At 43.3% G+C, this 15,020-nt stretch overlaps 1 protein-coding gene across 4 annotated transcripts in view; it reads left to right on the forward strand.

Moving 5' to 3' along the window:
* The window catches only part of ARHGEF3 (Rho guanine nucleotide exchange factor 3), a gene marked incomplete at both ends in the record, with an annotated part of 279,852 nt that overhangs the window by 236,485 nt on the left and 28,347 nt on the right, over positions 1-15,020 (forward strand). For 3 of the 4 annotated variants that reach the window (XM_079713688.1, XM_079713691.1, XM_079713690.1), the window contains one exon: positions 3,543-3,650. In XM_079713688.1, coding sequence (XP_079569814.1) covers positions 3,543-3,650 — 108 coding nt within the window. Of the gene's footprint in view, positions 1-2,547; positions 2,662-3,542; positions 3,651-15,020 lie in introns of those variants that run through there. The other variant, XM_079713689.1, reaches the window with a different exon arrangement.

The raw sequence follows: 15,020 nt of genomic DNA on the forward strand, positions 1-15,020 counted from the left end.
CAAAAATGAAGTGCAGGGAGAATGAGTGAGGGTTTCCTGTATGCCACATCTATTAGAATGGAAGGAATAAGAAATAGTGCCAAATTATATTGATATGATAGGCATTTTCTTACATTGCATATAATGTGCTTTGGTTTTTATCTTTTAGGGGGAAGAATAAGGAGAGGATAAGAACTGTATCCCCTAGGGAAGGAATATTAAAATCTATTTAATTAAATCTCACATTAAAAATAAAATTACATGGAGTGCTTTATTCTCCTTTGTTTGTAATTCAAGCACAAGAGATATTTAAAATTGCTGAATCAATTCCTTTATGAAAAATACGACCTCTATACCTTTCTTCATCCTCTCGTTCCCTTCTTCCCACCTCTTCCTTCTTTTTCCCATTCCTTGTCCTCTGGAAAGGTGAAGAAAAATATTTGATCAAAGTCAGTACTCCTTCATGATAAAAATTCACAGCAAACGTAGCACAGAAAGGAACTTTTTCTACTTGATAAAGGGTGTCTCTTCCATGCTCTCAGCAAATACAATACTTAATGATGAATCCTTCATAATAATTACTTCATAATTCGGAATTAGACTATGGTACCTGCTATTTCAGCTTGTAATCAACAATATATGGGTAGTCCTAGCCAGTGCAATAAGACAAGAAAAACAAAAAAAGCTGTAAGGTCTGGAAAACATGCAAAAAGGTTGTTATTCAGAAAATACTGCCCACACAGAATACTCAATGCCTTTTTCTTTTTTGTTTTATTTTTTTAACCTCTTTAGTGAGATGTCCTCCTGCCTTGTCTTAAAATTGCATGGTGAGGGTGGTGTCTGCACTTGAAACAGGACACTTCATTCCTGGGTTTAGCAGTGACCTTGCCCAGCTTAGTCTGGCAGCTGAGTTGTTGGATTAGGAGGCTTCTGCAGGTTGTGTTCTGTCATCTCTCTGTAAAGCCTGAAAGCATCCCTCTTATTGCATTTGCTAGTTCTCAGTAGAGCTATTTAACTAGAATCTGGAAACATTTTCCCTGAGGCTCCTTTTAGACAGCAGTAAAATGTAGCTCGAGACATACTGAGTAAATGGAAAAGAAAAATCAAATTAGGCCAAGAATTTTTTTATTCTCACTGAAGCCCTCAAGGAGAACACCATAATTCATATTTGACTCATGTGGGTCAGGCATAAAGCCTCCTCTCTAGATTCAATAACCTGTAAATGTTCTGGTTGTGAAATTGCACCTGCCCGCTTTGCTGGATCAAGCACTAAATCATGCAGCAGTGGTTTCTATTTTGATTGTTCGTTACTTGGGAATGTCAGATTGCCAGAGAGCAGCCCAGTGTTTACTTCCAAATGGGCAAAGCCTTAGGAAAGGAGTTTTAATTACAATCTCATGTAGCAACACTGCACACAACTTGCAGAGGGGCCAACATTTGCACTGTGCATACATCTTATAGCTGTGCAGAAAAACACCCATCTGACTGGCTCATGTAAAATGGGCAGCAAAGTCAGCAGAACCTAAGAAAAGATGACACAGCAAGTGGAACGGAGCCGAATCTTCCCTCATCCTGCCAAGCATGCAGGGCTCCCTGCCCCTTTTTAAAGCAAGAGAAGCCAATTGGCGTTTGCCCTTCAACTTCCCTAGTTTGATACAGAATCTGTGACCTAGCAGATTTAGCCGTTAATAAAACAGAGACCTAGGAGTCAGTGGGCTCTGAGGCACGTGCAGGATTATCTGAGACCAAGTCCTGATCCCCTAGGAAATCCCCCATCTTCTCACTTGCTGCAATGCAGTTTGTGCCACCAAAGGTGGTATATCACAACTCTGGCATTTCCAGCCAAAGCAGGAGCCATTCAGGGGATGCTCAAGAGGCTGTGTGTGTGTGTGTGTGTGTGTGTATGTGTATTCAGTATGCCCTCTGGTAGTGGAGCTCTGACGTAAAAAAATATTTTAAAAATTCTCCTCTGGGCACAGATACTCAGGAGCCAGACACTGGACAGGGAGCATCCTTGAAGGGCGCTGTCACCTGGAAGCAGAAGGGCTATTGGATCTTTCTCTTCAGCATTTAAATAATTGTAATGTGATGTCTCTCATGTTGAGAGATTCATCCTTTGCATTTTGGAACTAAGCCTTCCCAGTGTTCGGAGAGTTTCCTGCTGTCTGTTCAGCTCAGCATACCAAGAGGCTGGAGAGGTACCCGGCAGCCCAGATTCATTCTCCGTTTTGGAAGTATTTGCTTCGAGAAATCATGAAGTCACTCCTGGCCACGTTGTGGAATTGTTTTGTGCTTTTTAAAAAGCCTTTTAATTTTTCTATTTGAATGCCAGAAAGGTTGGGTCTGTTTCAGAGAATGCTTCTGATTTCTGAGGCTGGCAAGGGCATAAACTGACATGAGAGTTTCTCAGCAGAACTCCAAATTCAGGCAAGATTTTTCCAAGCACCTACTATGTTCAAAACACCCTGCAGGGGTATTCTGGAGAATCTGAAGTTCTGGCTTAACTCTCAAAACTTTGAAGGCAATGGCTGAAAAAGAAAGATGAGCATCTTGAGGCTCCCTTTGGAAATGATTGAGTTTTGCCACAACCATTGGCAAGTTTGGTTTTTTCCATCAAAATTTGGTGTCTTCATGTGCTGTCAAGCATCTCCTGCAGGTCAGATGGAGCTTAGGAAGACAAGGGTAACTGTTCTCTCTGTCTTTGGAAAGTGTTTTGTCTGTCATCTCTCTCTTTTCCACAGCCTGTTGTTTTTATTTATGTAATTCTCATCTGCAGAGTCATTGGTATGGGTAGGCTCCCCTCATCCATCAGCTTGGTTTGGGGTAACTTGCAGATTTGCACGTTTTATGTGGAGGTGATTTTCAAAACTTGTGGCTATGTATAGTATAAAAACTGATGCTCATGGTAGGGTTTTCTCTCTATACATTTTCTTTTGCTGTCTGGTTGTTATTTATAACTATTAATATGTGCATTTCAAATATAATGTAGATACAAAGATGCTTTGTTAAGAGCCTAGCAATAGAATAACTTCTTTAAACAATATTTTTTTAATTTGGTGTACTTAAGAAAAGATTTTTTTGTGCTTTAGAAAAGCCATTACATATTAGAAATTTGGAGAGTGGCTTCAGGTAAGTTGGAGAAAAGGTTTTTTAAAAAGATGAAACCAGAAGCATCAAAAGACAACTGCCTGACAAGGTCATTGGATGGGAAATCTGAGGCAGCTTTTCTCTACAGGAGGGGTTGAAGAGAATGATGCTACTTAGTGGAAGCCTCTGATTTAAAAGCTGGCAGATATATTTGGGGTGAAGGGAAAGGAGAGATCCCTGCCCATTTGCTGTCCACTCAGAGGCTGCTTCTGTTGACATCCCTCTGCCATTTCTCCTTCCCTGGCTCCTAAGCCAGGTCACCTCCACACAGCTGGAGTGAGACAGAGCACTGTTTACATTCCACAGATCGGTGTGCAGCCAGCAGCTTGTGGAGTGGGACATGACTGTATAGTGGAGTTATGTTGTCTTCGTAATTGACCTTGACATTTTCCTTTCCTTTTTTTTTAACCCTACAGGAGCCTAGTAATAAACGAGTCAAACCTCTTTCCAGAGTCACATCCCTAGCAAACCTCATCCCACCCGTGAAGGCCACACCGTTAAAGCGCTTCAGCCAAACCCTGCAGGTAAGAAGGACACAGTGGGCTCATGTTTGCAGAAAACCACGTTGTGTGGGAGGAGCCATCCCTGTCCTACCTGGAACCTCCCCTGGTTTCAGATTGACATGAATCAATGCTTATTTCAACAGAAGACAGCAAGTGAGGGGACTGAAAGGAAGAAAGAGATGTTTTCAAGCTGTAAACTGGTGTCAGGCAGAGTCCCTCAAGGTGTAACTGGAGGAGTCATCTCTGTTGGGCTCCTCACAATTATATTTCACAGTCCTATGCCCCATCCAGATGCGCTATCATAGGTTTTGTCCTAAAATATCTATGGGCCTCCCAAGGGAACCAGCACATGATGTAAGTTGGAGGGCAGGAGAGCCTAGTGATTTAGACCAGGGTCTGCAAACTATAGCATGTGGGGAAAAACTCAGCCCACCCCCTGATTTCTTATGGCCCTGGAGCTAAGAATGGTTTTTACTTTTTAAAATGGCTGGGAAAAAATAAAAGAGGAATGATATTTCATGACCCATGAAAATTAGATGAAATTGAAATTTCGGTGCTATAACTAAAGTTTTGCTGTCTATAACTAAAGTTTTGCTGGAACACGGGCATGCCTAAATGTTGATGTGTTTTCTGTAGCTGCCATTGGACTACAAAGGCAGAGTTGAGTAGTTGTGAAAGGGATCATATCGCCCACAACACCAAAAATATTTACTATTTGGCCCTTTACAGAAAATGTTTGTTGACCCCTGACTGAGAACAAGGGCCCTGGAGTAGAAGTATCTCATTTCTGTCCTTGGCTCTGTCACTCAGGCAGATAACTTCATATCTCTCTAGGTCTTGCTTTTATTCCTCATGGATACATTGGGGGATGATGCTACCAGCTCATTTATAGAATTCTTGTAAAGATTTACAGGATAGTGCATTTAAAGGATTTAGCATAGTGCCTTGGCCTGTAGTTAGTAATCACTAACTTCCTAACCAGCTAAGGTGTAAATATTAACTACTATAATAATTCTTTGGTTAACAGGTGGTTTGTAGTTCTTGTTTGTAAACTCCTGATAAAGTTTATCTTTTAAAGTGAAAATCAAGATTTGCCTTAAGGCCTTGGGCCCAATATGATAATCATAAAAATCCTCTTGTAGACTGAGGCCCACGAAAGTCATGCCATGAAAAGGCTCACCTTGTTCAGCTGAGGACTAGTCTCGAGTCCGCCAGTTTCTTACGTGTCCTGAATGCTTTTGCTTAGCGGTATTTTTATCTTGACTTTCTGAGTCATTAAGAAAATTGTGGACCAGGGAATTCCCTGGCAGTGCAGTGGTTAGGACCCTGCACTTTCACTACCAAGGGCATGGGCTCAATCCCTGGTTGGGGAACTAAGATCCCACAAGCCGTGTGGTGTGGCTAAAAAAAAAAAAAAAATTGTGGACCAGCACCCAAGGCTTATGACGCATGCTGTGAAATCTATGATTTGAGAACTGTTTGAAGTCTCCCTCACCCACTCCTGTCCTTGTTACCACACCATTCAGCCAACGTGTTGTGACTTCGCACAGCCCAAGCTCTTCTCCCCACTTTCCTACAGGTGCCGTCCCTCACCAGTGCTAATCCCTCCCTGCCCATTCCTCTGTTAACTCTGCTAATATTTCTCCCGAATGAACGCCTCATCGTCTCGTTAGATATGGGTTTGGCTCTGTGCTGGAATCTCTGGGCCCCTGGTTATCCTCTGATCCCCTTTGTGGGAAAATGGAGGAGAAAAAAAGTAAGGTCATCTTGGGGAGCCAGATGAAGGTCTTTGAAGCTAGTGAAGAAAAGTGTGTTCACCTTCTCTCCCCAGTGACCAGTCCCTAAGCCCTCTGGCCAAGTTCATCACAGGCTTCCACTGGAAGATCATCACTGCCCTAGCCCTGCACATCTGGTCTTTTGCTGAGTTCTGCTTTTTGAAAATTCTTCAGCCTGTCTCTTACCATTTCACGCTTTCCTTCCCGTCCCAGTGGCTGTGGCTCAAGTTCACCGTAGTTATTTCAACCTCCGTGTTGCCAGCCATCTCTTCCCATTGTCTCTCTGAGGAGAGTCCACCGTCTGCCCCAAGAAGGGCCTCACTCATTCCACAAGAGTTAAGTGGGCCCTCATCGTGCACCAGGCTCTAACTCCTGCCCTCACGTTGCTTACATCCTGGATAGAGTTGCCTTCTGGCAACTTTGTGGCCACATCTGGCCCTCGGTTGTGTTTTGTTTGGCTGCACATTGTTTTGAGCTAACATTTAGAAATCAAAACAGTCCATGTAAGAATCTGGACTTCTGGCTTCTTTTGAGGAATTGGAAGTCCTAGCAGTGCTGGACCTATGTTCCCACATGGCACTTATGAGCTGTACCTAAGTAGCCAGCCAACTGTCATCTACAAATGTCCCCACTTCTCCCAGCTGTCCTCCCAACACCTGGCCTCTTCACTCACTGCCATCAGCTTGCCTGGCCTGTAGACTCCGTGTTTATGCTCATGGGTCCAGGGAGAGCACTGTCTATGCCTCCTCACCACAGCCCAGCCCCGACTCAAAGCACAATGCTTTAAGATCTTCCATTGTCATACCTTCAAAATCTTTCCTTCGGCTTCCCAGGCAACCTTTATTTCTTTTCTCCTGTTTCTGCCCTACACAGGTCCCACACAGGGAACACTGCAGGAAATACTTGATCACCTTGCAAATTTGCGTTGACCTAGAGAACTGGGACAGAAGGAAATCAAGCCATGTCTGAAACCCAACAGACTGAGGCCAGGCAAAGATGAGAAAGCCAGACGCGGCGGGGGTGGGAATCTGACAGGTGGAAATTGGTTTCTAAAACCCCAAAAAATTTTTTTGGCAAAATAGTTTTTTATTTACTTGTTTAAAATATGATAGGGCTTCCCTGGTGGCGCAGTGGTTGAGAGTCCGCCTGCCGATGCAGGGGACACGGGTTCGTGCCCCGGTCCGGGAAGATCCCACAAGCCGCGGAGCGGCTGGGCCTGTGAGCCATGGCCGCTGAGCCTGCGCGTCCGGAGCCTGTGCTCCACAACGGGAGAGGCCACAGCAGTGAGAGGCCCGCGTACAGCAAAAAAATAAAATAAAATAAAATAAAATATGATAAATAGCTAACTCCAGATTCCATTTATTGGACAGAAACAACCCGGTAGAAACAGAATAGTTATTCATAATGGTTATGCACATGAATATGGAGAGGACTTGAACAGTGTCTTTATGCTGTGAGTATGTCCTTGGTCGGGGAAGTGGTCAGCAAATGGAAATATGTCCCTGAGGTTGTATGCAGAGTTAGACAGCCACGTTTGCAGGATGACCTGCAAAGCATGGAGAATGCCGTCTTGCCCCCACGTATCTCCCCGTAAGTCACCTTGGCACATGCAGTGCAAGTTCTGCAGAATTACTTCCAGTCCTAGCATCCCAATAATTGCCTCATGACTTTATTGCTTCCTTCCCCAGGTAGAGTGGGATAGGTGTTAATGTAGCCAGAGGAGCAGGGAGGATTGGCAGGGGGAGGGGGGTGGAGGCCCCAAAGGAGTACTCAGTGGGCCAACTTCACATCCTTTCCCCTTTTGCCTGTGGTGGTCTTGATGCCCATTCTAAGAGGGGAGAAACAGAAAACAAGGAGTACAGGGCTGCCCCAAGCCTCTCGGTAGTCATTCATTCCTTACCCATATGTGTGTATTATTTTTTTCTACTTCCCAAGACAACTCATTGCTGTAATTGAGCAGCCTGCTTCTCTGTGGCAGTATCCCTTGTCCCTGGCTCCTGACACCTTAGAGACACACACATCCCTGCGATATCCAGTTAGGTCTCTCAGGTTGGGTTCCTTTTATCATAGGAGAGATGAGTTAGGCCCAAACATGATGCTTTAATCAATAATAGAACACTTAGCAGTCCTTCCTCTGGCTTCCTTGGAGGCCACAGGTTAGCCCAGGAGGATATCGAGAGAGCTCAGGGCTGGCAGCCTCTTCCAAAAAGCTTAAGAGCCCAGTCACAAATGTGAGTGGTCCTTGCAGCGACAGTTCAGCAAGACACTGCAGGACTTGTTCTCTGTGGCCTCCCTGCCCCCCATTCCCCCTGTGGACTGGGGGCTCGGGCCTCAGCACAAAGGCAGCATTTGTGGAGGTCAGAGAGGGAGAGCCGACTGCACGGCGCTCCGTCTGCTTCTGACCAGGGAGGTTAGCGCCGCTGGTAGACTGGAGCACAGATGTCTAGATCCCTCTGGGCCTATAAATCCCCTCACTGGGCTGCCCAGCTCTGGAAGGGGCTGGTGTGTGCTCACTCCTCATGTGGAGTGACGAAGGCGAGCTGCCTCGGCCGGTCGCTCGCTGAGTCCACCTCCCCATCACGGCCGTGCGGCTGGTGGACTCGTTTAGGCCGAGTCCAGGGCATGCTGTGGGATGCTGGGTTCCTTACACTGTAACTGAGCCCTGCGCTCTCTTTGAACATGAACTGTGTTTCTTTTCCATTATAAAGTGTATGTTCATTACGGAAAAATACAGAAAAGAGGAAGGAGAAAGATTCCACTCCCAAACAACCCCTGTTAATGTTTTATAATTTCCTTTCAGTGTTATTCTAGGTCTATCTATGAAACTTACACACTCTGGACCTAATTTGGTGTTACAGTCTTTCCAGCCTTATCTTTGTGTTTTCTGTTTACCTTTGGATTTAAACCTCCCCCGGCGGCCCCCACAGACTGTGGATGATCAGTTTTTCTTGCATCTCTATTGGTCTTGGCCTCACATATTTCCAAGGTACGCAGTTAGGTGTATAAAGGTTCCACTTCATCATTGTCACACTCTCTTGGGGGAATTTTACCTTTTATTAAAATTAAATATTTCTATTTATTTCTTTTAATGCTTTCTGTCTTGGATTTTATTTTGTCTTTTCTTTTTTTCTTTTTTTTTTTTGCATTTTACCTGGTGTATCTTGTTTATCTCTTTTATTTTCATCCTCCCTTTGTCATTTAGCTGGATGAAAGTTTTATTATGGCTTAAGGGAAGTGTTATATCACAGTTATTCTTGGAAAATATCTTAATGGACTGAGTATATATTATTCCAACATGATGTGATTTATTTTATATAACCAGCCTCCTATTAATGGATATTTAGGTTGTAAATATTTTTATATTATTAAGTAGCTCTGTGTTGAATGTTTTTTATGACATTTGTCCTTTTTTTTTTTTTTTTACAGTAAGGCCAGATTTTAAAACTATTTGTATTGATTATCTGAACATCAAAAATAATATTGTCAGGCTATTCTTAGTACACACTCACATAATTCAATCAGTTTATTGGCTGTATTTGTCTTTAAACCACGTCACAGGTATCGTTCTAAAGAATGCATTTATTTCAATATAATCTTTTTATTTTATTTTATTTTATTTATTTATTTTTGGCTGCATTGGATCTTCATTGCTGCACACGGGCTTTCTCTAGTTGCGTCAAGTGGGTGCTACTCTTCGTTGCGGTGCGTGGGCTTCTCATTGCAGTGGCTTCTCTTGTTGTGGAGCACAGGCTCTAGGCGCAAGGGCTTCAGTAGTTGTGGCACACGGGCTCAGTAGTTGTGGCATGCAGGCTCTAGAGCACAGGCTCAGTAGTTGTGGCACACGGGCTTAGTTGCTCCGCAGCATGTGGGATCCTCCAGACCAGGGCTCGAACTTGTGTCCACTGCATTGGCAGGCGGATTCTTAACCGCTGCACCACCAGGGAAGCCCTTATTAGTTATTTTTTAATTACCCACAGTCCTCTTCATAGTTGCATTTTACAGTTAATCACCTTGAACTTGTTGACTTCCTCAATCAACTCTTTGACCATAATGAATTTTTAAACTTTGTATTATGGAAAATTCCAAACACACAGCAAAATAGCAGTATACCATGAATGCCCATATGCACACAGTCTCTAGGCCTCTCCTGGAACCGCTGAAACTACTTCAAAAGCACTTACCTTTGGGATGAAACATCTCGCAGGTAAATCTCATCTTTGGAGGACTTAACGGGTAATCAAGTGGGAAACTCAGGATGGCAGGAGAAACCCCAAACTCAAAACAGGTGTCTTCTGGGCCCCTGCCACAATTCCTTCTGGAGGATTCAGTGTTAATTGTTTGTACTCGGCCATCAACCTCTTGAGCGCCATCCCCGCCATTGCCCGGCTCGCCTCCTCAGCACTTGTCCCTTCCACCCAACCTGTCCTGTTTTTTTAAAGTACCTCCTATTGGGCTTTCTTTTCTGATTATATAACATCATTTAAAAAAAATGAAAAATATAGAGAAGCACAGAAAAGGTAATAAAAGTTCTTGTAATCCCATCTTCGCATCACCAAAAAACTTCTATTAATATTTTGGTATCTACTCAGGCAATCTTTTCTTTTACTATATACTTGTGTGAGTATTTTTTTAAAAACAAAATTGTAATCATACTATTTTTTAACTTGCTTTTGTCTTAACAGTATAAAATAACCTTACAGTATAAAGATATTTCCATGTCATTAAATATTTTTCATGATCTCAGTTCTTAATGGGTTCATATAGTATTTTGTCAAAAGGGTGTATGTTTATTTAATCACCTTTCTATTGTTGAATACTTAAATTGTTTGCATTTTTCCACCATTATAGATAGTACTGCTTTAAACATCCTGATCACAAATCTTGTATATGTCTTTATTTCTTCTTTCCTTACATTATATTGCCAGAAGTGGAATTCTGGTCAAAGACTATAAACACCAAGCCATCTGATAGCACTAGTGTTAGGCCTCTACTTTTTTTTTTTTTTTTTTTTAATCAGAGTATTGTTGGTTTACAATGTTGTGTTAGTTTCAGGTGTACAGCAAAGTGATTCAGCTGTACATATACATATATCCATTCTTTTTCAGATTCTTTTCCCAAATAGGTTATTACAAAATACTGAGTAGAGTTCCCTGTGCTATACAGTAGGTGCTTGTTGATTATCTATCTTATATATAGTAATGTATACATATATGTTTATCCCAAACTCCTGATTTATCCTCCCCCTACACACGTTTCCCCTTTGGTAACCATAAGTTTGTTTTTGAAGTCTGTGAATCTGTTTTGTAAATAAGTTCATTTGTATCATTTTTTTATTTTTTTATTTTTTATTTTTTTTGTGGTATGCGGGCCTCTCACTGTTGTGGCCTCTCCCGTTGCGGAGCACAGGCTCCGGATGCGCAGGCTCAGCAGCCATGGCTCACGGGCCCAGCCGCTCCGCGGCATATGGGATCCTCCCAGACCGGGGCACGAACCCGTATCCCCTGCATCGGCAGGCGGACTCTCAACCACTGCGCCACCAGGGAGGCCCTCATTTTTTTAGATTCTACCTATAAGTGATATCATATGATATTTGTCTTTTTCTGTCTGACTTCACTTAGTATGATAATCTCTAGATCCATCCATGTTGCTGCAAATGGCATTATTTCATTCTTTTTACAGCTGAGTAATATTCCATTGTATATATGTACCACAACTTCTTTATCCATTCCTCTGTTGATGGACCTTTAGGTTGCTTCCATGTCTTGGCTATTGTAAATTGTGCTGCAGTGAACATTGTGGTGAATGTATCTTTTCAAATTATGGTTTTCTCCCAGGAGTGGGATTGCTGGATCATACAGTTGTTCTATTTTTAGTTCCCACCAGCGGTGTAGGAAGGTTCCCTTTTCTCCACCCCTTTCCAGCATTTTTTGTTTGTAGACTTTTTCATGATGGCCATTCTGACTGGTATGAGGTGATACTTCATTGTAGTTTCGGTTTGCATTTCTCTGATAATTAGTGATGTTGAGCATCAGGCCTCTACTTTTGATATGTATCTGTCTTGGACAGAATTGCTTCTTTGTGTTCTCACATCCTAATTCTAGACTCATAGTCACATTTCTCCCTCTCTTTGGGCAAGGGTGCAAGGGTTTGTGTTGGGCCTGGAATGGCTCAGAGGTGATGAGAATGAAGGGGAGAGAGGACATTTCAGGTTTGCGGAAGGAGTGTGGAAAGACTGATGCCATCTAGATCTGAGAAGTAAGTAGGAAGAGTACCAGCATATGTGCTTAATCTCCATGGACTGGCAACCATGATTTTCTTCTCCAAGGACCTCAAATATCACCCTGTGGTCCAAGGTCATATACTTTCTATAGCTGATAAAATCTTTGGTCCTAAGTTATTTGGCAGATGTGTAGAATGAGCTCAAGGGGTAGAGGGTGTGTGTGTGTGTGTGTGTGTGTGTGTGTGTTGGGGGAAGCAACCAGAAACCATACTTATTGCCTGTCTGGAAGGTAAGGATGTAGTTGAGGAGTAACCTGTATTCCGTGTCAAAAGGAACTCCTGATTTTCTGCTGTTCTTTACTATTCCTGCAATAATTAGACTGTTGTAATAGTTCACTATTGCAATTTAAAGCTTGTCATTTTAAATTTAGTACTAACATCTTCCATTAGTTCAGTATTTACAGCAAGCCAAGCTCTGTGCAAGGTCCTTTATGTTCATGGCCTCATTCACAACTCTGCAGGGTAGAATTCATCACCACTTTATAGGGAAAAAACCTATTGTGTGCTTTGCTGCACAACAGCCAGGACATGGAAGCAACCTAAATGTCCATCAACAGATGAATGGATAAAGAAGATGTGGCACATATATACAATGGAATATTACTCAGCCATAAAAAGAAACAAAATTGAGTTACTTGTAGTGAGGTGGATGGACCTAGAGTCTGTCATACAGAGTGAAGTAAGTCAATCCATTTAATAGTAAGCTATCTGCTACAAAATAGCAATGGTAAATGTAGAGAATTTCCCTGGCTTGAACTCTTTATTGGAGCATGTTATCTTTGGCCATGGAGACCTTCTGTTTTGGGAAAGGACAAGGGAGTACCCCACGGAACAGGCAGCATTAACAAACCAAATCTTCCATCATGCCTAACGTGCTGGGTTTACATTTCCTCTGACACGTGTAAAGGGGCCCCCTTTTCCCACCTACAGCATCTTTTCCATATATCCAGTTCAGGCATAAACATGAGCACCCATTTCCTAAATCTGCAGTATCTGTGCCTGCTATGGCCATTGTTATTTTAGCTACCAGTAATTATGAGCTTTGGGCTTTTGACTCATTTTCTGGGCCAGATTCCCTCATGGAAACTCTTGCTTGTCCTGGAACATTTTTCAGTCCAGGCCCAGAATCCCCAAACTAGGGGGACCTATGTACATGATTCTGTTTTGAATCCAGTCCCTTCCAAGCTGGGTCCCTTACTTTGAAGTGAGCCTCCCCTGGTCACCGTGGACCAGTGTTTCTCACCCCAAGGGACATTCAGCAGCATCTGCAGATGTGTTGGTTGTCACAGCTTGGGGTGGGGGGGTACTACTGTCATCTAGTGGTTAGAGGTGAGGATAATATTAAACATCCTGCAATGCACAGGACAACCCTTCACAACAAAGAATATTCTGGTCCAAAACGTTATTGGTGGCAAGGCTGAGATTCCCTATCACAGACTGAGAAGTAGCCTGAGACTCATCTATTTGGGCACATGCATTCCAACACACTTTAAATTTTACCCTAGAGGAAGCAGGGTAGGATATTGGTTAAAAATTACAAGGGGGGGCTTCCCTGGTGGCATAGTGGTTAAGAATCCGCCTGCCAATGCAGGGGACATGGGTTCGAGCCCTGGTCCGGGAAGATCCCACATGCCGCAGAGCAACTAAGCCCGTGCGCCACAACTACTGAGCCTGCGCTCTAGAGCCCACGAGCCACAACTACTGAGCCCTCGTGCCACAACTACTGAAGCCCGTGTGCCTAGAGCCCGTGCTCAGCAACAAGAGAAGCCACCGCAATGAGAAGCCCGTGCACCGCAATGAAGAGTAGCCCCCACTCGCCGCAACTAGAGAAAGCCCGCACGCAGCAACGAAGACCCAACGCAGCCAAAAATAAAATAAATTAATTTTTTTAAAAAAGCATATAAAAAAAATTGCAAGGGGTGGGGGAGAGTTGGACTCAAATAGACCAGACGTGGATTGTCATCCTGAGTTCACCATTGACCTGGGTTTAAATTCTGGAGCACCATTCATTAGCTGCATGACCTTCAGCAAAGAATCACTCTCTCTGAGGCTCAAGTTTCCTCATCTATAAAAAAAAGGGTAGGAATCCTCACCTCTTGGGCATAGCAGGGCTCTAAAGCCCCACTCACAGAGCCCAGCATATACAAGCAACGACGTTCATTCATTAAGCAAAATTGTTGAGGTCCTACCATGTGCCAGTGTTAGTGAATCCATCAGTGAATAGAACAAATAGATATCCTTGTCTTCAAGGAGCTTACCTTCTATTGGGAGGAAACAGACATGTCAGAAACAAACCGGTAAATGATATCACACAGCACATGGTGAAAGAGAGCCACAGGGGGATGGGCAGTGGCAGGGGCACTGGAAGGGATGTGGCTGTTCTCCTCTCTCTCAAGGCATTCCTCTTCTTTGGGTTTTTCCTCCTAGCAGTAATCACTTTTTCTCCACCAGCTCCAATCCTCTCATCTAATTGTGGCCAGCTGTACTGATGACTGGTAGGGGTGCAGGTATGGTGTGTGGTCAGCACTATCGTGAACACCCCCCCATGGCTTGGGCCTGGTTGGCTGTGAGCTGTCTCCAGGGCCAGCCAGCTGCTAACCACACCTCTGTCCAGCATTCTTTATTTCTTTGGGATTCTTCTTTTCAGCATCCTTCCCCTTTCTAAGTGGAGTTTTAAAAAGACAAAATGTTTCTTTTAATCCATCCAAATTAAAGGTGTAAATCTGAAGTTTGATTGGTCAAAGAGCCACTCAGTCATTATTCCTAAAACTGAGCAAATGCATTCCCTCTTCTTAACTAGACTTAAACTCCAAGAAGGCTGAGTCCCATCTGACTGAAACCTCCCTGCGATGCATGATTTGCATGTAAACAGCAGGTACAGTCCCCATAGTAGAAAGAGCTCAGGTTTTGGAGTCAAACAGATCTGGTTTTAAATCCTAGCTGGGGAGATACCTTAGCCTCCCTAGCCTCAGTTTAATCATCAGCCAGATGGGAATAAACTCTCACCTTTCAGGGTGGTTGTGAGGATCGGAAAGAACTCATCGGAAGTACTAAGCATGAGCAAGTATGTACGGCCCCTCTGTGATATACGTGGTGAACTTCATCCCTGTCCCTTCCCTCTAGTACCCAAGCCCAACAATCACTAAGGAAAGACAAAACCAGGAATTCTTAGAGATGGAGCTCCCCTAGTATAGCTCACCTCTCTCTTTTTTTCCCCCAAACTGCAACAGAAAAAAAGTCTCCAACTCTGGGAAATTTTTCAATAAAAACATAAAAATATGTTCAATCTTATGTTCGAAACATGAAACTGAAATTAAGATGTATTTGTTCTTCCTAT

This window comes from Hyperoodon ampullatus, assembly GCF_949752795.1.
Source record: "Hyperoodon ampullatus genome assembly, chromosome: 10".
Taxonomy (NCBI): domain Eukaryota; kingdom Metazoa; phylum Chordata; class Mammalia; order Artiodactyla; family Ziphiidae; genus Hyperoodon; species Hyperoodon ampullatus.